The 26611-nt window shown below is 45.9% G+C and overlaps 1 protein-coding gene across 1 annotated transcript in view; it reads right to left on the bottom strand.

The window, feature by feature from the left end:
- TTC28 (tetratricopeptide repeat domain 28) overlaps positions 1 to 26611 on the bottom strand; it is a 604133-nt gene that overhangs the window by 100677 nt on the left and 476845 nt on the right. Inside the window, exons 7-12 of the mRNA XM_044921035.1 lie at positions 15385 to 16726; positions 13575 to 14098; positions 9476 to 9585; positions 7625 to 7754; positions 5208 to 5426; positions 3098 to 3263 (exon numbers count right to left, since the gene is read on the bottom strand). Of these exons, the coding sequence (XP_044776970.1) occupies positions 3098 to 3263; positions 5208 to 5426; positions 7625 to 7754; positions 9476 to 9585; positions 13575 to 14098; positions 15385 to 16726 (2491 nt within the window). The remainder of the gene's footprint in view (positions 1 to 3097; positions 3264 to 5207; positions 5427 to 7624; positions 7755 to 9475; positions 9586 to 13574; positions 14099 to 15384; positions 16727 to 26611) is intronic.

Genomic DNA, 26611 nt, shown 5'->3' with positions numbered 1-26611 from the left:
TTCTAATAAGACTAGTCCAAAGCAGCAGAAAAGACCTTATTTCTGGCAGTCTGAACTGAGTATCGAAGCTACCAAGGGCAGCCCAACAAAGTCATGCTAAGCATCAAGCCACCCAACATCCTAGAGATAGCTCCCTAAGGACTCATCCTAACTTGCTAGCTTTCTGTATAGAGCAGAGAGGAAAAGATTAATGTGGCAAATTAAGCAAGTTACAGTCTCTCTTCTCTCCCTACCATTGATGAAGAGCTGAACTATAACCCAAAAGTCATTTGTTTTCTATTCAAAAGTCACCTGGAAGCAAAATCACTCAAGCTCCAGTATCATATAAAATAGCTACGTAGGCACAAGTGTTTGGAGTTAAACATAGTGCCTGATGGGGGGTGGGGGCAGGCACTGGGAAGAGTCAAACGGTAGTCCCCTTCCTTCTTATGATGAATCTTAATCTAGATCCATGAAAATTGGGATCAAGTAAAATCTATATTTTCACGCAGGCTGAGGCCTATCAGGGTTGGTTTGGATGGAGATGACCTAGGTGTGGCCACCAGAGTGCTATAACCGAGGTGGCGTACAGAAACCACCTCTGCGTGCACGTGCAGGGGTTTCAAATGGGCGGCCTTGCACGCCTGCGTCCCTTCATGATCTCATCTCAGAGAAAGCTCTGGACTGGTGGTCTTACAAACTTGAAAATCGGATGTTAATGCGCTCATAGAGGCAAAGCCTCTTTGAGAGCATTAACCAAGCAGAGCTGTACAGACCAGAATGCCAGTTTCTTATGCACTATTCTCTATTTGCAAGTAGACTTACAGGAGAAATCAAATGATAATCAGAAGGTTTGACAAGAAGCACAGGACCTGACAAGGGAAGGCAGGGGGACGACCTGAGGGGTCTTCTCCACCATGATTACTGAAGGCCTTTGTGCAACTGCCTGGGGTGGCCTTCATCTCCTCTATTTCTCATCCTTCGGAGCTCAGCTCAAATATCCCCTCCCCTTCACCACACCGTAAAGCACCTGTAATATCCCCCACCCCCACTTACACATTTTTTATCCACCTTGCATTTTCCTTTAAGCACAACGTCAATTTTAATTAAAAGGTTTTATGTGCTCTGTTGTTTCCGATCTTTCAGGTCCCTGGGAACAGAAGCCATGTCTGCCTTATTCACCACCTTACTCTTGATCTCTAGTGTACATAGTACATAGCAGGTGTTCCAATATTTGTGGAAGGGAGGGAAGGGGGGAAGGATAAGAGAGCATGAAGACTGCAGATCTACTGTGAGAATAGCCTTTCAATGGGACTTCGAGTCCCTTAGCCAAGATTCTCTTTCCCTCTGACAGTGTCAGAAACGAGCACTGCCAAATCTGCCCTCCTCTCTCTCTCTCATTTTGTGTTTCTACTGCTGGCCAACCATCCTTTTAACACTCACTTTGTTGTCTTCATTTTTTTTTAAAATAATTTTTTAAAAATTTATTTATTTGACAGAGAGAAAGAGCACAAACAGGGGGAGCAGCAGAGGGAAAGGGAGAAGCAGACTCCCTGCCGAGCAGGGCTCGATCCCAGGACCCTGAGATCATGACCTGAGCTGAAGGCAGACATTTAACAACGGAGCCACCTAGGCGCCCCATTAACACTCACTTTGGATACGCAATAACTCTGGTCAGGTTACAGTGGAATCCGACTGGCTGCAGTGCCATTCTGTTGCTGAAGCAGCTTTGTACACCCCTGGCCTAACCGATTTTATGGTCACCTGTAATTACATTTCAGGGAATAGCCATATTTCCAAGTTCTTGGGGTTACCACACTGTCAAGCCCCTGTAATCAGCACACTGCTACCCAGGGTTAAGGAAAGGGATGCTCCAGGATGCACTGCAGTCATAGAAGAAATAAGACAACGATGTGTGCATGTGGCTGAAGCCTGCTCATACTTCATACACACAGAAGCTAGAGACGACATTCTTACATGCTTCGGCTATTTTCTCAAATATGATATTAATTTTGATAATTAAAAACAGAACAAGCAGTGGCCTGGGAGTCTGGGTGAGATCTCTATTGTTGTGAACCTAGTTCTGACACGAACTTGGCTGTCAGCAGTCTTATTCCGTGCTGGCTTCTGTTAAATAAAGGAGTTCAGCTAGAAGACCTGACAGCACCTTCCACTCTTGACATTACATTATCCAAGTTCATCTAAGAACTTGTCCCCAGCTTCATAAGCACCCAAAGATCAACCCAGCTGCTGGCACTGACCAACACACACTCAGGAGTCTGGGATAAGCATCTCCAAAGAATTACGGTGACGTCTTAGGATTTCCATGATTGCAAATGAAATCATTCAAGAGACAAGCAGATGTCCCTGGGACCTGACACCAGCTAACACAAGATTCTCCAACACACAGATCTTCTTGACACTTACTAAGCACAGGATGGAGGGCTGAGATGCCTGAAAATCTGGCTACCACCCAATTCTATGGCCCCCTCTTCTTTCCATTTTCCCCAGCAGCAGGGTGCTTGTGGAAATTATTTTCTGTATGTAAAATAGTCAATCATGATAAAATGTTCCCATAAGCATATAACTTTTACAATCTTTGCAAAAAGCACTTCCCTTCTCTATTCTCGATGCTGGGAGGTCAACTTCCTTCACCTCAGCCCCACAACGCACAGATCCTGTCACTAGTGTTAAATTACTCTCTCAAACAGGCTTCGGCTGTAGTACAAACAAACTCATTATTAATCGGTTTATAACCCAAAAATCACCTCAGTTTTAATTAGCTGGTATGTTAAATTCAAAGTCATGTGTAGGTTTAAACATCCTACAAACAAACCCTCCTTAGAAAACGCGCATCTCTGAGGAGAACTTTCCCTATCTGAAAGGAAATTACCAAAAGGAATAAAGACAGCCCATGAAGGGGTCTGCCCTCCAGGGACACATATTTGTTTCTCCTGCAGCAACCGTGAACAGACTTCACACAAAAGTGCGAATTCCATAGATTTCTTCCATTTAGCTCAAATAGGATGTTTACAAAAGAAAGAGAGAAAAAACCCAACACCCCTTCAGATACAGAGATTGTATCTGAAGATGGAACTGGGAACGGTGTACTACTTGCCTCGAGTAGTAAGACTCCACCCCCAGGGCCTCTCGCACACTGGCGATGTGCTGCTCGAGGGCTGAGCTGGTGGCTGTTGGAAGAGCTGTGCTGCCGCTGGCCTGGAAGTCACTGGAGTTTTCTGCCGCGTTATCACCCAGGTAGTGTTCGTGAAACTTCAGAATTCCTGAAACCAGACAGGCAGAGCCAACATTATGCAAGATCGGGGCTGCGGGAGGGAGGGCTGGAGACAGGGGATTGCGCTCTTGGGCAAGCATGCCACCCAAACTGTGTGAAGAAATCCTGAAATCCGAGGTCTCGAGAGGGCTTTCCAGAATTTGGTCAGTACCCATTTCTACAGCTTTCATCTTCAGGTTTGGTGCTTGAAACCAGGGAGTTCAAGATAAGGCTTCTGCTCTTGACACTATACTCAGAAGCTCATGGAATGATGACTACTTCATATGTATTTCCAAACAGATGCTTCTCAGAAGCACCAACTAGGGAAAGTTTTCTTTCCCGAATGGTGCATGAGCATGCCAAGGTATATTCTCCCCAGAAACTGAAATCCTGAACAAAAATATAACTAGCCAAGTAGAAATTGTTACTCAAAGACCTTTTATTTCACAAAAGCTAGTCAAAAATAAATACGTCATCATACAAAGGCCAGATAAAAATATTTCAAACCATTTTTAAATAAGACTAACTGGCCAACCATCATTAATGGATTAAAGGAGCAAAAAATTATGGCTGTATGAAACTGAAGCAATCCATAGCGGTTTTCTGGCAATAAACATAGGACATATTCTCAAATGGTAATGAGGTGTGTCAGCCCTGGAAAAGGCTGGTCCTCTCTGATTGGATTAGAGCCCCAGGGAAAGCTTCAGAGTCTCATTAAGAGCAAAGAGGACGGGAAAGAGAAACAATGGGAGCTTTATTATACATGGCTCATTATTATAGGGATTTGGACATACCACCTGTCAAATCATGTCCCCAAAACATAACAATGACAGAGAGAAAGAGCTTGATACCTCCATCATCAGCCATGTCCTCCTAGGCATCAGGCCCCTCTGGGGGCGGGGTATACACAGGGATTCATTCCACTGCAGCTGACACTCACCAAGTCACCATGAACATCACAACTAACACCTTCAGCGCAAAAAGGTCAGAGATAAGAATGTTCTTTATGGAAAGCCCATAAAAAACAAGGAATTAAGGGGAAAAGATTATAAAAAATCATGCCAAGCCACCAAATGTACAGGTGTGAGTGCTCAGAACCCAAGAGGCATCTGAGAGTTGTCATCCAGCCATCATTTTTTTTTTTCTTAAATCAAAGGGACAGAAACACAATCGAGAAAATCTTGTCAATTCTCCCTGGCAGTTGAACTTTCTGAAATTGGCTTACAGATATTCAAGAAGCCCATTCTTCAAGATTCCCAATTATAAGATCCACTTCCCCAGTCAATAAACTCTAATTGGATCTGGTGTGTCTCCAATATGGTAAAGCCATCAGCATTTTATTATGCAAAAAATATGGCCCTAACAGCTAATTAGTGGTTCTGTATTTAGTGAAACAGTTACAGCCTGAGCATTTAATGCCGATTTAACCAAAGGGGATTTTTACTTCGGAAATAGATTTACAACAGAACTGGTTAAAATGGGTTCTGCTAAACTCGGAAATTTCAAGCATTAGACTTCATTTATATACTGTGATAAGAGTTGCCATTATCATTTTAGTCTCTCTAACTTTACCATGACAAAGGGTCACAATTATTAAATCATATCTAGAAAGAACTCGTTAGGACTTAAACAGTCATTGCTTTATTAGCTAATGAACAACAGCTGCCTAAAAATAGGGCTGCTGGTGAAATTAATCCTCCTGCTCTTCATGTTCCTTGAAAAATGCTTCCACATTCCCAGCAAGGAGCAGCAATTTCTTGGGGGAATGAGAAAGCTGGGCTGTCTTATTAATTGAATGCCCCACCACAGAATATTCGCCGTGGCTGAGGTTTTGCTGAAAGCCGACACCAGCTCCTTAGTCTGATCTAAGGTAATGCACCTCTTCTACCTCTATTCATTAGACTTTCACAGTCTAGTGTCTTAATTGCCCAGTTCCCATAGAGAGAGATCTTACCTGCCCCAGGAGCAAGCAGCCAGCTATACAGGTAGCCTGCGGCCAGGGAATAGTAAAGCACTAGTCCCCTCTGGCCATTAACCATCTCTAAGATCTGATCAATAGTGACTGGGGAGTAGGGGTCGGAGTCCTGTTGTCCTGTTTGTCGTTCTACCAGAAGATCGGCAAATGCCCGCGTCCGTCCTCTTTCTGCCACAGCTAGGGCTTCATCATGATGGCCTAGGAAACAAAAGCCACACATGAGGAGTCCCTGGGGGAGTGTGTTTATCCACAGAAGGCCATCAGGTACAGAGATCCTGGGCAGAAACCTCACTGTCTCTGCACTCCTCTGTGCGGCACAGTCTCCGTCTCACAACCAACCGCCTGCCTCAGATGATGGGTACAGCGCCACGCCACTCATAAAACCCCATATTTTCAGAGTCCCCCCACCACCCTAAGCCATCGGGCTTTCCCCCATCGACTCCATACCCAAGAGAGCCAACTTTGTTCAGGGGATGGTCCTCAGCCCTGCTCGTTCTCCAATCCACATCCTGAGTTGCTCCCTGGCCTCCTGGCATCTGACCCCATTCACTTTAGCTATTTGGACCTAATGCTTTGCATGCTGGTTACCCTCTCACTTCCCTGCTCAACTCTGATTCTGACTTGGCCTTGGCAGATAAGCCTATAGGACCCGGCTCCTGACCGTCTTTCTCTCTCTCTTTGATGCAGCCCCTCTATGCATCGCACTGTCCAGCCCCACTAGACAGTGTGAGGCACACCCCACCCCAAGTGATACCTCTGTGCCTTTACACCTGCCAGTCCCTCTGCTGAGTGTGTCCTATTCCTTTTCATTGACCTTGGCTCAAAAGGAGGATCCTAAAAGTCACCCTGCCTATCTCAAAGGGCTACTGTACAGATTAACCGAGGTGCTGTACGTGAGGATGCCTGAATGGGTTATTCAAAGTACCTCATACATAACAGGTGATGCTTTGTTAGGGCTGAGACCTCATTCCATTCTAGGCTCCCACACATTCGCTTCTCTTCTCTTCCAGTCCTCACAGGCAAAGGGTTTAAACCTCTGAAGTCTTTAGTTCTTTGAAACTGCTTCTCTCTTTCAAAGCTTTTCCTCAGTCTTTCAGTCCAATTCCTGATCCCACTTTCCCTAAGAGACTAGTCTGTTACCTAGTTTAAAAGCTAAATGCACACACATGAGGGCACCAAAAATATAAAGCAACATACTTTCAAGTGAGGATTGTTTAGAGTGTTCAGAAGGAATACAATGCAGAGGATTTGCTTGCATCACAAATATAGATAGGGAAGATTTGCTCCAACTAGGGTCCAAAGAGAGTCGGCAGAGGCAGGAGACAAGATGCTGCAGCTCCAACAGCTCTTCAAGGATGCCTAGCTTCCTGCAGCTCCAGTATCAGTAGAAAGTGGGGGTTTACATGTGTGTATGCAAATGTCTTCTTTACCCTATTAAGTTATTAACTGGAACAGCAGGGATGATTTCTGTGCACATTGGAAAATCGGCCCCAAAGTGTTAGGCAGCCTTAACACTGTGATTATAATAGATAATAAATTGTAATCTCAGGCACTGAGCACATTTAATAGATACATTTTTCAAGGGGGAAGTCTGAGCATTCAGATACACACAGCAAAGGACAGGTTCTTATTGACAAGGCCTCAACATCCAACTTCAAAGACATTGTTAGTTCTGGTGAATACCTCTTCCACCCAAGTTCTGGGTTGGGGGAAATGGCCTGCAGAGCCGGACGGGCCTGAGAAGAGGCAGAGGGGAGGGCAGCTGGAAAAGGGTGATAGACAGCGGAGGCCCTGGTGAGGGAAATGCATGCCGCCCCAGGGCAAGGCAGCACAGGGGCCTGGGCGAACAATTGCGGACTGGGTCACAGCCCAGGGGCAGACCCAGAGAGTAAAAACATTTACTAGACAGCAAACGAAAAACCTATGGGGCAGAGGAATTAGGGAAGAGGCCAGGCATCTTCTCAGGTACTCTCTCTCCCCAGGTATTAATGGTGGGAGGGAACCTGAGGGGAATGGCTGGCTCAAGCATCTCTAGCCCCAGGACACCCCTCCGGCTCCTGGGTCCACCTGCCAAAACGCTTTGTTTTCACAGCACCAGAGTTTCTTTTACCCCAAGCACCAGTCACACCGTACTGGACTCACTGACTTCTGCCTTTCCCCAGGCTAAATGCTTCTGGAGGTCAGGAACCGGGCCTCCCTTTCATTCCCAGGACAGGCACACAGCACCTGGTACATGCTCTGCACATGTTTGTTGAATAAATGAACACATGTCCGATGACTGGATTGCAGGCTTCATGGCCTGTTGTAACAATGAATCAGATTCCGCCCCAGCAACCCTGGAACAACTCAGACACGCAGGCGCGCTTGCAAGAAGTGGGAACCCCGGCCGCTCTCACCCAGGCTGACGAGCACCCGCTGCAAGGCCTGGTAGGACGAAGTCTGCAGGTCAAAGAGGGAGAGTTTGTAGTCTGTGCTCAGCTGCGCCTCATGTCGGATTGTTTCAAACAAGGCCGATGCCCTGTAGAGCTGCAAGTAGGGGACAGAGAACGTCATTCATTCCCCAGAAACCAGAGACATTTCTGCACTGACCAGAGACAACTTCTACACCCAACTTGGTGCCCCAATCTAAAAACACTTTTTTAAGAGGTTCAAAAGGATGAGTCTTCATTTCCAGGTAGGTCCTTGTGGACTGGAAGAGGCATCATATCAGATCACACCCAGGAAATTAGAGTTTATGTGCTCAGTTAGATCAGGGGATCTAAAAGAAAAGGGTTATGGACTTCTAGTCTGAAAGTTGCAAGGAAAAAAATCAGCTATTAATCCAACCAAGTGCTGATTTTGATGGAAACAAACAAAAAGCCTCTCCTTTTGTCGTCAAGCGACCATAATTTAGCGCCCCTGGCCTCACGGAGCCCAAGGGCGGGAATGAGAGTGGGTGTGGGGCAGGCAGGCTGGAAATGGACGAGGCTGGGGTGGGGGGAAGGAGGTGCAGGCAGCCACCCTTTCAGGAGGAGGTCGGCCTTTTGCAGGCAGTTCAGCTGAATCAAACACTGCCCTCCGCAACAGTGATCAGGGACAGGTCTTCCCCGGACAAGCTCCCCTTGCAGCCACACCTGCTCACGGGGACACGCACAGGACCGGATGCTCGGCATTCCTACAGAGACACTGTCTTGCTGCTCTAGGTGGCTTCTCCACAAGACTTTTCTCTAATATTTATATGCTGGAAGTGGTATCCAACTTTAAGTTCATGCAAATTTAAAAAATAGAATTCCAAGACTAAGAGACTTATAGACTTAGTATCCCCAGTTCTACCACTAATTCAACCTGTGACCTTGGGCAAGATTTGGAGCCTCAGTTTCTTCTTTTCTATAAAGGGGATGGTTGTCATTCTAACTCACAGGGTTATTCGAGGAATAAATTCAGTGAGTGACAGTACTTGAAAATCGCAAATCACTATAGCAATATAAATTTTAATTTTTAAAACAAGGAACTAAAGAATTCTTTAAACTGCCTTTAATAGTTTAAAAAGGGGAGTAAAATACCATCACATTCCAGGAGGCCATGGCACAAGTTCAGTCACATCACCTCCTCAGTCACAGGAGCCTTGATTCACGGTCCTTGTGCCTCTGGCCTCGCACAATGCCTCAGCAGTAATTACTCCCTGCCTAAGCAGCTGAGTGTGGGATTTTGGATGACACCATCTCACAACTCCTTCAGCTTGACAGAAGAACCACAGCTTTAGGATCTTCCCAGTCTCCAGAGCCAGAATGAGAGTGGGCTTCTCTTCAACTATTGGTGCATATGCAGAAACATGAACTCTGTGTGGGTGTGTATGGGTGTGTGTGTGTGTATGGGTGTGTGGGGGTGTATGGGTGTGTGGGGGTGTGGGGGTGAGAGAGGGAAGTATCTACTGATATGTCTAGAAACCTATAAAGGCATTAAATCCAATCATTATGAATTCTTGAATTACTTCTGTCATAAAATGTATGTAATTTCATATTAAGGTTTAATGAGGAATGGTAGCACATAACACAAGAATGCCAAAGAAATCATTGAGAAATCTATCATATAAGTGAGCAGGAATCTTCACTATGGTTCAACACTTCTGGGTTGAAGATCCCATACGCCAACCCAAGGGTAGAGGTTAGCGCCTTCTAGTGAATGTCATCACTACTAGGACAGTAATGCCAAGGCCATCCATGCTTCTGGAAACAAAATCCATTTGGAACAGGGGTTCTCCTGCTCACCTGGTGTTGGGCCTCCTCCAGATTCCCACTAGCCCAAAGGGAGAGGCCAAGACCATGTCGAATTTTGGCTTCATCTTCTCTTCGGCCCAGTTGCTCAGCTAACCTTAAGCCTGAAATCAGACAGAGAAATGCTAAGGACACACAGAAGACAGACACCACCCCCAACCCAAGGAGTCCTGGAGGATAATTCTGCCTCAGGGGTGTATATAAAGAATGTGAACACAGCTAAATAAAATGCAGGACAAGAGGAGAATCAGACAAGGCAGAGTAAGCATTCTCTTCCAATTCTGTGTTAGTGGCGACCTTTCCAGGACACTCCAAGATGCCCCAGCAAGAGCTCAGGTGATGGCTATCAGCAGGAAACAGGTTTGCAGGGCAGGCAGAAACACTGAAATGTGAATGGAACCTAACCTGGCTGTCCTCCCAGCTGTGAAATCCCTAGCTCTGCAAATGAAAACTCCTGGCCTATAAATTTATCTAACCGAATTCCTTCGTGGGCAAAAGCTTTTCCTACAGTTCTAGCCAAGTACAGAAGCCAAGCTAATACTCTTTCCTATCTCACGTACATAGCATCCAATCAGTGTCGATGGGAGACACATCTGATGTTCCCCTGAAAGCAGAATGCTCACACCGTCTTACCCTGCCTTCTGTTACTGATGCCACTGATGCATTTCATGTCCAATCTGTTTTTCCTTTAAGGCTGAGACTTTGATATGCCTCGGCAGGGTTACAGAACAAGTACTATTATGAGTTGAAAGCCTTAAATGAGACTGTCCTCATTCTAATGGCCTTCAGACAGACACCTGCAGTTTGGGTCACTTACCTACAGCAAGCTTCTGGCTTTTGGGACACCAGCAACCTCCAGGGCTTTGGGAGAACCAAATCTGAGGGCAACCATTTATTGTACTGGCCACTAAGCAGTTCTCAGCATCACTTTGTCCTCATGATCTGGCTCTCTATACACAGGAGTTAGCTTGTGCAGAAGTGCGCACAAAGGAACGACTTCCTTTTTAAAATCTAATTTAGAGTGGATGGGAGCCTGCCTCTGAGCATGCTGGGCCCATGCAATTTCTGACTTCTGAAAAGAAACTGAGTCAGTTGAGAGGATAGTAAAAGTGATATTCAGGTTCACGCTCATAAAATATTATGCATTTCACAACGCACTTAACTCAGAAAACTCAAATACCATTGTAAGTTTAAATCATGTCACTGGGTAACAAAAATAATACTTGCAAATTATTCACATGTTAAAATACCTCATAGAATAGGAACACAAATGGAAGAAGATGGTGCTTGGGTGAAAACCAGGAGAATACTAGTTGTTTTAACCTTCAATACACTAACCATATTCATTCTTGAAGGCAGCTATCCCTACTAGATCTGGGTCTATGAGCTGGAAGTAAAATCCACTGAGGTAGCCCCCCTAAAGGTAAGTTCTGTGCGAGCAGGGACTTTGTTCCCTGCTGGATCCCCAGCATGTAGGACACACTCCAGCCCATAGTCAGAGGTTCTCCGATGAAGAGCTAAAAGCCACCGGGCAGACACGGTATCTGTCCCATCTGTTCTTATCTGCCTCTGCCTTTTAGGAATCTAACCCACCCACCCACCCAGCATCCCTGAAGCCTGGTTTCCCAGAAACTAGTTGCATATAACTCCATGTAGGTCACTAAATGGATCCAGGCTCCTTTTCTTCATTTGCAAAAAGAGAAAAAGCTGGATGAGACCAGTGGCTTTGACCATGGTTGTCTATACACATCACCTGGAGAGCTTATACAAAAATCCCAGACCAGGCCCCACCTATGAGATTCTAGTGCCCTGGGGCAGGGTGATGCTGACCTACAGCCCACTCTGAAAGCCGGGGGGGCGGGGGCACCAAGGTGGTTTCTGGCTGAACTGTTCCCTCAATGCAAGAGGCTGCAGACCTGACTCAGAGAACTCAGAAAGGGCCTTTCCAGGTGTCTGCACCTGTCACAGCTCATAAGAATAGGCATCTAATCTGGCCCATGAGGCATACCAGGCTCTCTGGTGGAGCACATCCATGAAACAGACACCATGGAGATGCCATGATGGGAATTTAGATCTCTGTGAGACTTAAAATTACAACAGTAAAAATGAAATTGAGAGTTTTCCATAAATATAGAATTATGTTACAATGTCTCAGGCAAAGCAGCTGCTTTATGGAAACAATATTTCAGGAAGTACAAAAGAACACAGCTGAAAGGTTGTCATATGCTGGGTCTGAATTTAATAGTTTTCACAAATTCGACTGAAAATCGCCCCAGTCTGTTGGAATTTTACCACAGTCAAGTTTCAGGAAACCCAAAGCCAACTCTCATATTTAATGCATGGAAGCAGAGCGCCCATGGAGTGGGAGCAAAATAAGGTCTGGGAAGTGGCTCCCAGTCTCTCTGTGATCTCTCAGCCTGCAGGCCAGAGCAATCCCTGGTCTGTACAAAGGATGACAGCAAACCACCAGCTCTGGGCCCATTCTCCCCTTTGCTTCCTGCTTCCCTCCCTCCTGGCTTCGCAGCTGGGGCTCAGGAGTAATGGGGGATATATCACCGTTCCAACCCTGCTCTGTGCTTAGAAACAACTCCACACAGGGTCTTGTGTGGTTCCTGGGGTTGGAAAACTTGGGCTGGTCCCCACTCCACCACGAACCGACCACATGGTTAGGACCAAGCCACTGTATTCTCTGAGCCTCAGGTCATTTGGCCGCAGACAGGAATAGAGATACACCTCTGAAGGTTACTGTGAGAATGAAATCCAATTAAATAGGGGCGCCTGGGTGGCTCAGTCATTAAGCATCTGCCTTCGGCTCAGGTCATGATCCCAGGGTCCTGGGATCGAGCCCCGCATCGGGCTACCTGCTCCGCGGGAAGCCTGCTTCTCCCTCTCACACTCCCCTTGCTTGTGTTCCCTCTCTTGCTGTCTCTCTCTCTGTCAAATAAATAAATAAAATCTTAAAAAAAAAAAAATCCAATTAAATAAACCAGACATGCATGGACCCTTGGAAGCTGGAAATGGGAGTTTTTGCTTGGAAATCAGCAACTATTTCCTTTTACTAGTGAGCCAAGAACATCCTATCTGCCCTTCTTCCCTGCCAGGACGGGAGGATGTCATGTGCCCCTGTGAGGGGAAGTGCTTTCCAGAGGAGAAGTGTAAAGGGGTGGAGGATCAACACACTGCTCTGGGACTTCTGCTTCCTGAGGAAGGAAGCATCCAAGGACTGGCTCAGGTGGCTGTAGGGAACCTGACAGCAGAGGACAGGAGCCGGAGGGGGGGGCGGGGGGAAGAGGGGGAGTGGAGGAGGAGAAAGGGGAGGTAGCCGCACTTTCTGGGCCTGTCTGGAACAAGACTGCCATAGCACCAGCTCAAGCACTATGGGCAATAAGCACTGGGAAGGAACCCTGGTCGACTGCTTGAGTGACCCTCAGCCTGGATTAAACCTCAGCTGCAACCTCATAATGCACTTCTTCATAGTTTTGTTATAGTTTAGATATTTTCAGGAAGTACAATGGGGCTTGGGACAGATGGGCGCTTTCCTCTGATTCAGGCCCTTAAATTTTATGCGACTGAATCTTACTTGATTCCTCTTGTTTTTTTTTAAAGATTTTTTTTTAAAATATATTTATTTATTCATGAGAGACAGAGAGAGAGAGAGAGAAGCAGAGGGAGAAGCAGGCTCCCAAGGAGCAGGGAGCCCGATGTGGGACTCGATCCCAGGACCCCGGGATCATGACCTGAGCCGAAGGCAGACGCTTAACCATCTGAGCCACCCAGGCGCCCACTTGATTCCTCTCGTGTGGGAAGTGTCGTTCGCTCTGAAGGGCGAGGGCTCCGAAGAGCAAGGAGGGTTATCAGCTCCCTGGGAAGCTGGCTGCCAGTGTTACACAAGCCGGGAAACATTCTGGACGAGGGAACGCCTTTGTGCTACTAAGGAACACTGTGGTTTTGGAGTTGAACTCATGATGTGGCCTCTGAGCTCCTCACTCCAGGCAGAGGTGGCCACTCTCAAACTGTGCATACTTCCTTCCAAGGAGACTCTGAACTTGATCTCAGAGTTTACCGAGAGACCACCCCAGACCTTTTCACTTACCTTCCTGTAAGTACATGACTGCCTGGGAATAGTTCTGCAAGGCATGATGGGTCCTTCCGAGGCTACTATATGACACTGTCTTGGCCACCAAGTCGTTCATCTGTGCAGCGATGCTCAAGTGCTGTTCCTGATAGACCACAGCCCTCTCAAAGGTGCCCAGGGATTCATACGTCAGACCCAGGTTCCCATAGGCGCGGCCCTGGCAGGTGGGGTTGTTGGTTTCCTCTGCTATCTGCAGATCGAGCTGGTGGTACTGCAGGGCTGTATCATATTCCCCCATCTGCTGGTAAACGCCACCGAGGCCACAGGCCGCATCACTTTCCAGAGCTCGGTCTTTCATCTCTCTAGCGATGTTCAGCTGGCGTTCGAGGCAGGAAATGGCTTGTTCGTAATTCCCTAATTGGCTGTGCAGACTTCCTAGCTCTCCATAGGCCTGGGCTTTATTAAAGGCCTCACCGAGCTCATGGGCGACCACGAGCCTCTTTTCAAAGCACACAAGGGCTTGCTGCAAGCTCCCCATTGCCCTGTGGGGATGTAGACAGAAAAGCAATGATATTATTTTGTGCAGGTGCAGACATGCTAAAGCCCCCGAGAAAATGAAAAGCATTTGTCACTGTCACTTACTATAGAAGCTCTTAACTCCTCTTCTAGCTAAAATCTATCATGTGCCCTTAGAGTGAGATGCAGGGGAATTTCATAATCTGGAAAGCAATTCAAAAGTCATCCCTTAGTGACCCTCCCAAGAGCTTGAGATTCAATGGGATATACACCCCAGAGGAAACATAAAATATATTAATAGGCACAATGATAGCAAGTGAACTGTTTGGTTCTTCGGGCCTCCCAATTTCCACTATCGCTTAGACTATGTTTTTGAAATCACTTTACAATGGCTATAAATCTTTCACCCTGAGCTTCTCAGAGCACTCTGTGGGTGATGATTTAGTTTGACCCTTGCCCTTCCTCCACTCCAGGAGCCCTAATCCCCTGCTGATCTGGAAGGGCCGTAAATTCTGCAGACACAGACACCTTCTTGGGTTCCCCACATTCAGAAGGAAAGCATCACCTTGGCCAACAGTGTGTCTTTTTGTGCTGCTAAGAGATGACATGATAGGACTGGGAAGAGCATGCATTTTGGCGGCAGACCAAGTCAGTTGTGTGGGGCACATGAATTCCTTTCCCTGAGCCTCCGTTTCTGGATGATAGTAAATCCCACATCCCATAGCAGGTCATAATAAGTGTAGAGTAATACAGGATTGCCATAAATATTAAGCAAGATATCTCTGCAAGGTGCCTAGCATAATGATGATAGTATACATTTATTCACTCCTGCCAACTTCAGGTGGCTTTCCCTAAAAGCAACAAAACGGGAATCCACGTAATTGGTGGGTATATGTGTTGCATTAATAAACACGTTCATATAATGTGAGAGACATTCAGAAAACATCAGTTGAATTGATGCATTCACCTTTCCTGTTCCCATTATCCCTTTTATCCTGCTCATTATGAGGTGGTCAAAAGAGCATTGCATTTGGGGTCAGACAGCCCTGGGTTTGACTCTCAGCTGTCCTTCATTTTTAAGCTGTGTAACCTTGGACATCGACCTAACCCCTCTGGGGCTTAGCTTCTTCCTCCATAACGTAAGGGTAATAATATCCCTGCTAAATTCACAAAATCACTGGGGGAGCCAAATAAGATACGTATGAAAATGCTTTGTAGGTAACAAGCCACTGTGCAGACAGTAAGTTGCCAACACGGCCACAAATGCTCTTTGTGCACGTGATCAACCACAACTGTCCTCTGTCGTCTTTACCTATGTCCATTTCCTAGGCCCCGGTAAGCCTTGGCTTGGTCTTGCATGCGATTCAGGCTCTGGGCAACAGATAAATACTGTTCGTAGTACTTGATAGCTTCCTCGTAGTCACCCAGGGCCTCATAGCAATCCCCCAGATTGCCGTAGGCCCGGCCCCTGTCAAGCACAGACTCGTTTCCACTTAGCTGCTGCAGCATGGCCAACTGCTGCTCAAAGTAGCCGATGGCTTCTTCCATGACATTCATGTTCATCTTTGTGATCCCCATGTTGCCGTAGACCTGGGCTTCCAGACTGGGGTCCTTCAGCTTCTGCCCCAGATCCAGCTGCTCTTCATAACACTTGAATGCCATTGTATATTTCCCAAGGGCCATGTAGACCGCAGCCAGATGCCCGTGAGCTCTGCACTCCCCCGGCAAGTCACTCAGCTCCTGATAGACCTCCAACTCCTGCGTGTGATAACCCAAGGCCTTGTCGTATTTCTGGATCATCCGGTATGCCGTGCCCAGGGCTGCATATGCACTGGCTTCCAGTCTTCTGTCCTTGACATGGTGAGCCAACCCCAGCTGCTGCTCATAGAATTTTATTGCACCATTTATATCTTTTTTACAGATGAATATATCACCCAGGTTCCCCAGGGCTCGAAATTTAGCCTGGGAATTATTCAGCGACTGGGCTAGGGACAGTAGGTACTTCTGACACTCTTCAGCTTTGCTGAAGTTCAGCAGAGCCTTGAATGCTAGGCCCAAGTTGCAGTAAGCTTTCGCCTGGCTCAATTTGTCATGAAGGTCTTTGGCCAGAGCCAGATCCTGCTCATAGTACTTCACCGCCTCCTGGTAATTTCCAAGACAGTAATGGGCATAGCCGAGATTGTGGCAGACCTTCCCTTCTCCTTCCATGTCTTGAAGGTCAGGAGCAAGCCGGAGGTACTGTTCATAATAGGGGGCGGCCTGGACATACTCCCCCCGAGAGCAGTGGAAGTTGCCCAGGTTGCTGAGGGCCCGGGCCTCACTCTGGATATCACGAAGCTCCCGAGCAATGTTCAGGTGGTTCTGATAATGTTGCAGGGCCCGGTCATGGGCACCCAGGGCCTGGTAGGCCACGGCCAGGTTCCCGTGTGTGGATGCCTGTGAGGCACGGTCATTCACTTCCATGGAGATCTGCAGCTCCTGCCGGTGGTATTTGACGGCCTGGTCGTACATGCCCAGAGCGTTGTAGGCGTTGCCCATATTCCCATAGGCACGGCCCTGGGCAGCATAGTCACTCAGCTCCTGGGCAATGCACAGGTGGGTCTTGTGGAGTTTCAGAGCAGTATCATAATCGCCTTTCATCTGGTGTATGATTCCTGAGAAAGAGAATAAAGGAAAGAAAAAGGTTAGAATTACTGATGAGCAGTTTGGGGGAAAAAAATGTAATTTGCAACTCAATTTATACTCAAACACAATCCAGATGAATTAGAGAATTTAAAATAACAGAAGGTAGAATTAAATATTTATCAGCGCTCCGGAGGGGAAATAGCTTTCTAAGCTTTGAAGCAACAGAAAAAAAACACAGACAGATTTGATTACAAAATTAAGAAGTTCTGTACTCAAATATATATCTAAAATTAAAAGGCAAACCCAATACTGGAAAATATGTGACACATATATGACAAAATCCAATAGCTATGATATATAAAGATTTCCAGGATTTCACTTGGTCTGATTTTTTTTTAAAAATTTAAAATCAAACCCCCAGTTTACTGAAGTAGGTAAAGAGCAGTAAGTGTGAGCAGACAACTCATATCCAAGAAATACAAAAGTAACCACAGGGGAAAAGGCTCATTTCTTTTAATAATCAAAGAAATGCAAAATAAAGCAACCCCGAAGTACCATTTTACTTCAACTAAATTAGCAAACAAAAAATTTAAACAGCACCCTATACTGATGAGGTTGCCCTGAAATTGGTAAACACATCAGCTGCCGGACATAAACAGGAACAGCCTGTGGAGAAGCAGGACGACAGGAACCACATACACGGTCCTGCTCAGACCTGGCAATCCTACTCAGAGGAATATATTCTAAGGAAATCATCTGACACATGCAAAAGACTATTCGCGCAGCAATCTTCACTGGCAGCATTATAGATTAGTGGGAAATCAGAAACATCTTAAATGGCAAGCACTGGGGGACTGTAGAAGTACATTTTGGTATATCAACTCAATAGAGGATTATGCAGTCATTAAAAGATAATTATGAAGTCTGTGTAGAAAAATGGGGGGAGGGGCGCCTGGGTGGCTCAGTCGTTAAGCATCTGCCTTCGGCTCAGGTCATGATCCCAGAGTCCTGGGATCAAGCCCCGCATCGGGTTCCCTGCTCAGCGGGAAGCCTGCTTCTCTCTCTCCCTCTCCTGCTCCCCCTGCTTGTATTCCCTCTCTCGCTGTGTCTCTCTCTGTCAAATAAATAAATAAAAATCTTAAAAAAAAAAAAATGGGGGGAAAGGGTTCTTACAATAATAGTGGAAAAAAGCAGAAAACAATGCTGCATGCTCCCCGGGACAACAACCAGGAAATTCAACATGTGCACATGCACAAGACCTTGAGGGGATTATGCAAAAATAGAAACTGTCTCCTTGCAAGGTGATGGGATTTGAATGATTTTTTCTTCCAAAATTTCTTGGAATTCTGCTCTACGGCTTTTACAGTCAATAATAAGAGCACTTTAAACAACGCTCATAAACTATGCTCTAGCAGCTAAGCTATTGTTTCTACAAGCAGTTCAAAATGACATATATCATCAATATAAAAAAAGAGAAAGTAGTTCCAAATAAGGGATAGCATCAAAGTAACTGGGGAGGCACCTTTGAGGAGAACTGGTTCATCCCAGCGGGGGCGGGGGTGGCGGGCACTGGAAAAGATGGACAGAAGCTAGTATGCAAACAGGTTCCTCCTTGCCCTTGGATTTGAACATACTTTTCCATGAATCAATGCGTGAGCTTTGCAGTGGTGACCAAAAACCCGCAGAAGTACAAAAAGCAAAAACACCAAGCTGGGTTCTTGTTAAAAGTCTGAACTAAAAATAGACATGCTGAGAAAGCAAGCTGTCAAAATCCAGGCCCCACAATTCGCCTCTCTCTGTGACACTTTAACTCACTCGCTCACTCACTCACTCACTCCCGCGCTGCCCCAGGATTTACTGCTAAGGCTCGTGGTGGGCAGCAGGGATAGACAAAGGAGACGCAAGTCTGCCCTCAGAGAGCACGCCAGGGTCATCAGGGAGCCGGTCGTGAAACGTATGATGTCAGCACACATCATGAACGCTGAAGCGAGGGGGGCAGAAAGGAGCATGTAAGAGCTGCTCTTCTTTCCCCGTGTCTTCCCCTGCCTGGGGTGGAGGTCTGCCCCATCACAGGACTTGCGTCTACCTCTCGGCCCAGCCAGCTTTTTGATGTTAGCTCCACTCAGGGTACTGGATACATCATTTAGCCTCTCTGAGCTTTTCACAGCTCGTCTATAAAGTGAGGAAAAGAATCATCTCGGTGCCAATCTTAGAGGGCAGTAGTGAGGATCAAATGAAATCACGTATGTGCAAGTGCACCATAAACTGCAGCCTGGAATTCAAATATTACTCACTGAAATTACTATATGCTTCCAGGAAAGGGGATCCTCAAGGTGGCAGAGAGTACACAAACGATGGTAATGATTCTGGGTATTTTCTTATAGGAGTAAAGTATTGCATAATTTAAAAATAACTAAGTAAATAATGGTCCTCTATACAATGGAATAACATAGTGTCATTAAAAATGGTGAAGTAGGAAAAAAAAAAAACCCTTTGAGTTTGCCCTAGAACAAATGATTTAATTTAAAAAAATGGTGAAGTGGAAGATGATATATTGACATGGAAAAAATTACAATATATTAATGGAATATATGGTCACAAAACAGTACATTGTAATGAAAACATTAATGGGTGTATATACATGTATGTTTACATTTATATGTCTACATACAGCAAAGAATTTATTTAAATGTTAACCGCAGTAATCTTTGGGTGGTGGAACTGCCGTTTTTTTCATGTTGTTTCTCTGTATTTTAAGTGGGTTTTTTTTTTTTCTATAAGGAATGCATAGCATTTGGTTTAAAAATTACTGAAAGGATTTTTAAAACTCTGATCCAACAAGCAAAGTAATATTCCTGGGGATTGGGTCTGGTCACTGCCCTGGGCTGGAGATGTCACCGGTATCCTTGCTGGAAGGAAGGCAGAATCTGTCTCAAGGTTAGAAAGTCTAAGTTACACAAGGGGCAATACCTTAGCATCACCTGGAACCCCATTAGAGGTGAAAAATTATTAGTGACAAACATTTCAGTTCTAAAGACCTGAATTTGGCCTGTATCCCTAAACTGCTTTTATGTAGAGAGAAAATTTTTAGATTTCAAATTTCCGTGAATCCTTCAAGGAAATGAATCATTTGCTCACTCTGTCCTCACTTTCTGCATTTCTAAAATGAGAGGGAAAATATCTGCCCAGACAAGAGTCTGTAGTTAGGAACAGAGCCAGAGCTTGGCGGGGTGGCGGGGTGGGGGGGCAACAGCAGGAGTGCCCACATCTCCCTCTGAGCACTTTCTCCCACAGCAATGCCTTTGCATTGATTTTTTTTTCCCTCACAGCTTTTAGATTTCTTTGCAAGGGTTTTTTTTTTTTAAGCCAATATGATCATCAGTTAGTTTCCAGGATGATGTTAAAAAGAAATAAGCAGTGTGAGCCCTTCAGAGAAGGCAGTGGAGGAAGCTCAGGTAAGCTTTCATGCTCCCTGCCACCAAGGACACAGGTCTCTCTTGCTAGCCCCCCGCCCTCACCACTTGTACACCATCTAAGAGGAAACTGGCTAAGTATGTGGAAGGCACACTATCATGGAAAAGCACAGAACTTTAAGTCAGCAGTTCTGTTTTACAAGCCTGGCTCCCACCTCGTTCAGCTGGGTACCTTTGAGATTGTCACTTTATGTCTCTGAGGCTTTCTTTCTTTCCTTTTCTTTTTCTTTCTTTTTTTTTTTTTAAGAGAGAGAGTGCACACGCATGAGCAGGGGGGTGAAGGGGAAGGGGAGGGGCAGAGGGAGAGCAAATCGGAAGCAGACTCCACGACCAGCACAGAGCCCGGTGCAGGGGAGCGAGGGTGGGGGGGCTTGATCTCACAACCTTGAGATCATGACCTGAGCCAAAATCAAGAGTCAGTCACTTAACCGAATGAGCCACCCAGGCGCCCCTCCTTTTCTTTTCTAACAGAAAACTTTTTTGGTGTTTTTCTTTTCTTATTAAGGTCAGGTTATACCATCTCAAAGAAAAGGTATGAGAAACATAATGGTGTATATCAATAAGCTTTGTAACCTCTAGCATGCTATTCAAATATGGTACCAGCAGTATTTAGAGAGTGACAGAAAGGAAAAGGAATTCCATGTTTCCTCTTATGGCCTCCAGAGTCTGGCCTAGTTAATAGAGAGCAGTTGGGATGATAATGGCTACCCAGGGTTCATGAGTTGTGAAAGAAACTGCCTGCTGGTGACGGCAAAATGATCTGACCCCCAGCCAGCTTGCCCGTGCACTCCCCTTCCTCCTCATCTGACACTTCCAAGGCTCTATAAAGAATCAGGAAGATTTTCCAAAACAAAGACTTCCGGACACAGGCAAGGGCAGAAGGCGACGGGCCTGGCTGAGATGGGGATTTTTTTTTTTTCATCCACCCCGTGTCTCTACTGTCCCAGCCTCTGCCAGCCTGGAGAATTCTGAACAGAACATTACACACTCTTGGCAGCCGTTCTCTTTGTTGAGGCAACATAAAAGCGGCCCTGAGAACTGCCAGCAGAGTGACTGCACATGCTGAGGAGATAATCTGCAGATCCTCCTTCCCTTTCGAGACCACAGCTTGATTTTCCAGGGCCGTCACTCAGATGAAGACTTACAGAGAGCCTGTCAGCAGGGGTGTGCTAGGTGACACATGCTGCAGGGAGGGGGGATTAAATGAAGATTAGTGGGGCAGAAGATCCTCACAAAGCCAAGTTCCCACAAGGCCGTATGGAGAAAGGACACACGGACGGGGATTTATACATCACCACGGTGGGCCTCCACCTTGGGGACAGGAATGGTCACTGCCTGGGAATAGTAACACCTACTTTAAACACTGTTGTGAGGGCCCAGGAGATCATGCTCATGAGGAGCCAGCACAAGTGCCCGGGACATAGTAAATGCTCAATATAGTTTGCTTTTTATTATTAACTATTACCAGCAAAGACCAAGGGAGGTGTGAACAAGATGCGCTGAGCAGAATTTCTACTGAAATGAGAACATTTAGCATTTCAGCAGGGACTTCTGGCTGCGTGTTCTCTGTGAATTCTCTGGAAGGAGGGCCTCGGTGCACCTCCGCCAACAGTGGAAGCGTTCTTCTCGTTTACTGAAAATATTATTGCTGATTATTAATAGTACGTGATCCAAATGGGGCTTTAAGAGCTCCTCTGTTCTTTCCTGCTGCTTTCCAACAGGTTGGCTTCTGCCCCACCTAGCCAAAGCCCCAGCCATTCTCAGGAGGCATGAGCTGTGGGAGCTGGAAGAGGCCAGACTGTGGCCCAGGCCCAGTGAGAGGAAGTGAGGTCATGGCAGAGCTGAGGGAGGCACTCTTGACCCACACGCCCTCAGCTGTGCCAGCCCATCCAAGATAAGCAGGAGGCATAAAGGAATTGTTAGTATTAGTCTCCTAGGTATGACATGGGACAGCAGCTGTGCTAAAAGTTCTCATCTGTTAGAAATACACCCAGAAGTATTTACAGATGCAACAACATGGTGTCTACGGTTTGCTTTAAAAAACACTCTAACAGGGTGGAAAAGTGAGCGTGTATGGGTGGGTGGGTGTGGGTGTGTTTATGAAAATAGATGAAACAAGATTAGCAAAGTTTTTTTTTTTTTTAGCAAAATGCTGATAACTGAGTTATGAGTATGTGGGGGGTTCATTATACTATTCCTTTTGTGTGTGTGTGTGTGTGTGAGAGACAGAGAGAACTTCCATAATAGAAAATTAAATCAAATAATCAAGATATGCAGAGAGATCTGTACGGCACATTCTTCTGTAGTCCCTTTTGGATCAGGAAACTTCCTCATAGCTAAGTCCTGATGCGGATATTTAAGTTCATTTTTCTGTCTGTGGGACCTCAGGAAAGAAAGAAATCAGCTGGTTACAAGCGTGGACAGGTATACCAGCTTCCATGTCCTTCCCCAATTTGGGAGGACTGAGAGCAACACAGTGCCTTGTTCCATTGCTTTGATTTCTTTATAGTCACCACATTTAATTTTACCTTTAATTTCAAAGGCTCTTAAAGGACAGGATAATATTTGGTCACTCAAACAGGCAGGGTGGGAGGGGGTGGTGAAAACAGCTGAAAAACGTGCTCCACAGAAAGAGCGCTGCGTATTCACAGCTGCTCCTCCCAATCCTCCTCCTCACCAGGAGGAGTGGCCCCAGTTTCTTCAGGGCACCCGTTATTCCAGCTCTTTAGGTTCCCCAGATCCTCTCCCTCTCAAGTTGCCCGTAGAATTTTTCCACATTGCACCTAAAATATCCCAAGGCTTGGAGTGGGGAGGAGGGGACAGACCTGCTTAGTAAACAGATGGCTGGAATCAAAGGCATGAGAGCTAAGTGCTCTGTGTTAGAAATGCAACCAACTGGATGTTTTATCTCATCTTCAGGTTACTATTTATGAGCCTAGAGACAAGCTCATTCTTTTTGCCAGTGGAGGACAGCAAAGGTACAGAAATTTTTAAATGCAGATAATTCCAAAATTATTTCTCATGTGATTTCAGCTACAAGCATCTTCCTGGTAGGTAAGCTTTTCCTGAAAACCGGTGCCTGGCCCTCTACTTGCTAATTTCATGCACACTTCAAAACAATCCTGTGAGATCACTCCTGTGGTCTCAGAGATGCAGAAGGTTCGAGAACTCACTCAAGCCCATACAGCTCCAAGTGGCAGAACGGATACTGGACCTTAGGTTCTTCTGACCCAGGAATCCATGCTCTTTCACCCGTTTCCCTTCTGGAATGAAGCTGCAATGCCTTCTAGTGAAAGGTGGCCATGCCTTTGCATATTAATGTTGTGGCAAACCAATCTTGTGGCAGCTGTATGAGGACAGATTGCTGGTCTGGCTAAATTTGTATCTAGATCAGGGAAGCGTACATTAGCGACCGGGAAATCCTAAGAGATGTAGGAATGGAGGAGGAGGAGGCAGATGTAACCATTTGTGTGCGTGTCACCTCTGGAGACCTCTTGGCCCATCACGTGTCTCTTCCGCTGCTGTTTATCTTAATTACATCTGTCCACTTTTTCTACCTGACCCGCCAGGCTCTTTCTGTTCCTCCAAAGGGTAAGTGAAGTTAAGGGCCTGTTATCTTCTTTTGCTTCAACAGCAATTTGAGATGTCTTCTGTGACACTGAGAGTTCACTGGCACTTCTGTCCCAGATACCGATTGCCCTCACCTTCTGTTTCAGTCCTGAGGAGCCCACTATAATAAGGCCAAGGAATTCCCTGCACACACCATCTCTGCCTCCTGCAGACAGACTCCACCAGAAACTACCTGTCTTCCCCCCTCTTTTATTGAGGCATAACTGACAAAACTGTATATATTTAAAGTCTATAACATGATGATTTGATATACATATTCACTGTGAAATGACTGCCACAATAATTAACATATCCATCACCCCTTTTTGCGGTGAGAATACTTAAGATCTATTCTGTTAGAAAATTTCAAGTATACCGTAAGTATTATTAACTATAGCCACCATGCTGCACATTAGAACCTCAGAACTTATTCCTCTGATAACCAAACTTGGAGGAAATAAAATGCAGCTGGAAGAGAAACAGAGAGGCCCTATTTGCTTGATCCCTGGCCCTCAAGGCTCTCCTTAGGCTGGATAGAGGCACAGTAGCTCCTCTGCAGCCCCCACTTGTCACTGTCCCAAAGGTGTGGGCTGAATGACAGTGACAAGAAGCCAGCCTGGAGCTCGCTGGAGCCAAGTTATTTTACTGCTTTCATACATGGCCCCACTTCCTCGTTCCCTTGGAGAGTTAAAAACCAAGACTGCAGGTGAATAGCTCAGAAATTCCCGGGGCCTGTTCGGCTGTAAATCCTGAGGCAGTGGGGAAGATTAATTGTGCCATGAAGTAGGGGAAGTAATAATTAAACCTTTTAAAAAGGAGGTGGCTGGAGAGGGGTGCTCTGGAGATGGATGACGAGGTAGGAAGTGCTAGGCACAGTCATCCCTAACGGCTGTGGCCAGGCCACTGCGAGAGAACTTGGTGGGAAGCCCAGAGCAGAGTGAAAAATACGCTGGGCCTGCCTGGCCAAGCCCCGCCATTAGTCACTGTTTGGAGAAGGCAGAGTATGGCTGGTTTTCATTCTGGATCACAATAAGAAGAGGGAGGCACCCTCATAAGTTAACAATGCAGAGAATGTTACAGGGAGTTAGTTTCAATACGAAACAAACATTTCTTTTGTTTCAAGGTCTGGGGTAGAATCCCTGAAATGCAGAGATAACTGCTTCTGCTTCTCCCTTGAGCTGAGCCTCTAAAAACTGGACCAGTCCCACCTCCTGGGAACACCTTCTGAGTCCCTCTGGCCAGCAAAGTAAAGCGTGGACCAATTAAAATGGCATTGACAAATTTTGTGGATCCAGCACCAACTCAGCCATCCCTGACCCGTGCTCCCCACGTTATCCCAGCCAAGAAGCAGCCCCTCTGGCCCTTCTACTCAGTCCCACCCTGCCTTGTATGCCTGACTTTCTCATCCCCTTTGCTTGGTTTGGACTGCCTTCCTCCCCCATCTGTGGCAGACTTTACTAATGTTCCCTGCTCCGGTTATCTTCTACAACCAGATGTGTATTTCGTACTCAGGAGAAGTCAGGCGTGGTCAAGTGACTTGTTTTGCCCAGTGGAATGTGAGGAGAGGCGCTGTGTTCCTTCCAGACAGAAGCACTTAAGAGCTGGACTACAATATGCCATGCTCTCTCTTCCTCTGCCTGATTGACTGCAGAAGCTATGTGTTCCAGACGGTGTTGCTACAGAAGATGGAGCCATGGGAGGTCAGGATTAGTGAGGTGCATCTTGAGTGTTACGTGAACCTGTGGTAGCCTGGGTGTGAATATAATACTCTCTTGTTTTGGACCACTAAGATTTGTGGGCTGCTGTTACTGTACCAGACCCTAGTACATTGTCATGGATGTACCATCCAGTATCAACCCTCTAAGCCCTTGTCATAACCTACGATTTCCAACTGTCCTAACAAAGTCTGTGTCAGAGGAGAGACACCTATTAATAGAAGTTTCCTGAGGGGCTTCTGAATCACCCACACCTCCGGATGTCCTGAATTCTAGCCCAGAATCAAGTGAGACCACTACAATCTACCAACTTGAACCAAGTGAACTTGAACCCACACTGAACAGGCTTCAGTGAATTGAGGTTTCATCTTAATGCCCTAGAGTTAGTTGATTTTTGATTCAAGTTTGTTATTAGAAAAAGCACCCTGAAATCTATTATAATTTTTGCTGCTAAAATTTTAGTTACACTATACATTTTGTTACCATAATCCCATATATAAAATGTCTCTTGAGAAATTTCTTTTAGAATTCAGCTTTCCTTCCCGTGAGGAACTCTATGCTCCCATCTTTTGGGTAATAAGAATTATGTGTTTCTTTTTTTTGCTCTGGCCACAAGGAAGCTCTCATTTAAATATGAAACTCTAATATAACAACCATGTTAGCCTCTATCAGCTATATGTTTGGGCTCTTTTCCCTGACCTTGGTTTCCTACTTTTATTTGTATTTCCCTGATCTTGGTTTTGTATTTCTATAGTATCATCATTTGATACGGTAAGCCAAGTAAAATCCTTTGTGGAATGAAACAAGTTAAGGGCAAGCAAGCAAGCAAAAATCTCTTACATCTGTTGTATGTTCAGCTGACTTTGCCTCAGTAATCTGCCTACCCCCTTAGCCTGCCATTTCTCCACTTTTTTGCTGTTCATTTTGTGGGTCCTGTTCTACCAGCTTTAATAATCTAGAAGTGCCAGTAACTTGGAGACAGTGCTTTATGGAGGAAAGGCGCTGTGACCAGAACTGGAATCTCCCTATTCCTGGCTCTACCACTTCACTGTCTCGTGTTCTTAAGAAAGTAAGTACTTTTCCTGGCCTCTAGTTTTCCTCTATCTCAGATGACAGC

The sequence above is a fragment of the Neomonachus schauinslandi genome, chromosome 14 (genome assembly GCF_002201575.2).
Source record: "Neomonachus schauinslandi chromosome 14, ASM220157v2, whole genome shotgun sequence".
Lineage (NCBI taxonomy): Eukaryota > Metazoa > Chordata > Mammalia > Carnivora > Phocidae > Neomonachus > Neomonachus schauinslandi.
Note: the sequence above shows the minus strand (reverse complement) of the source record. Positions and strands in the feature narration are given on the sequence as shown.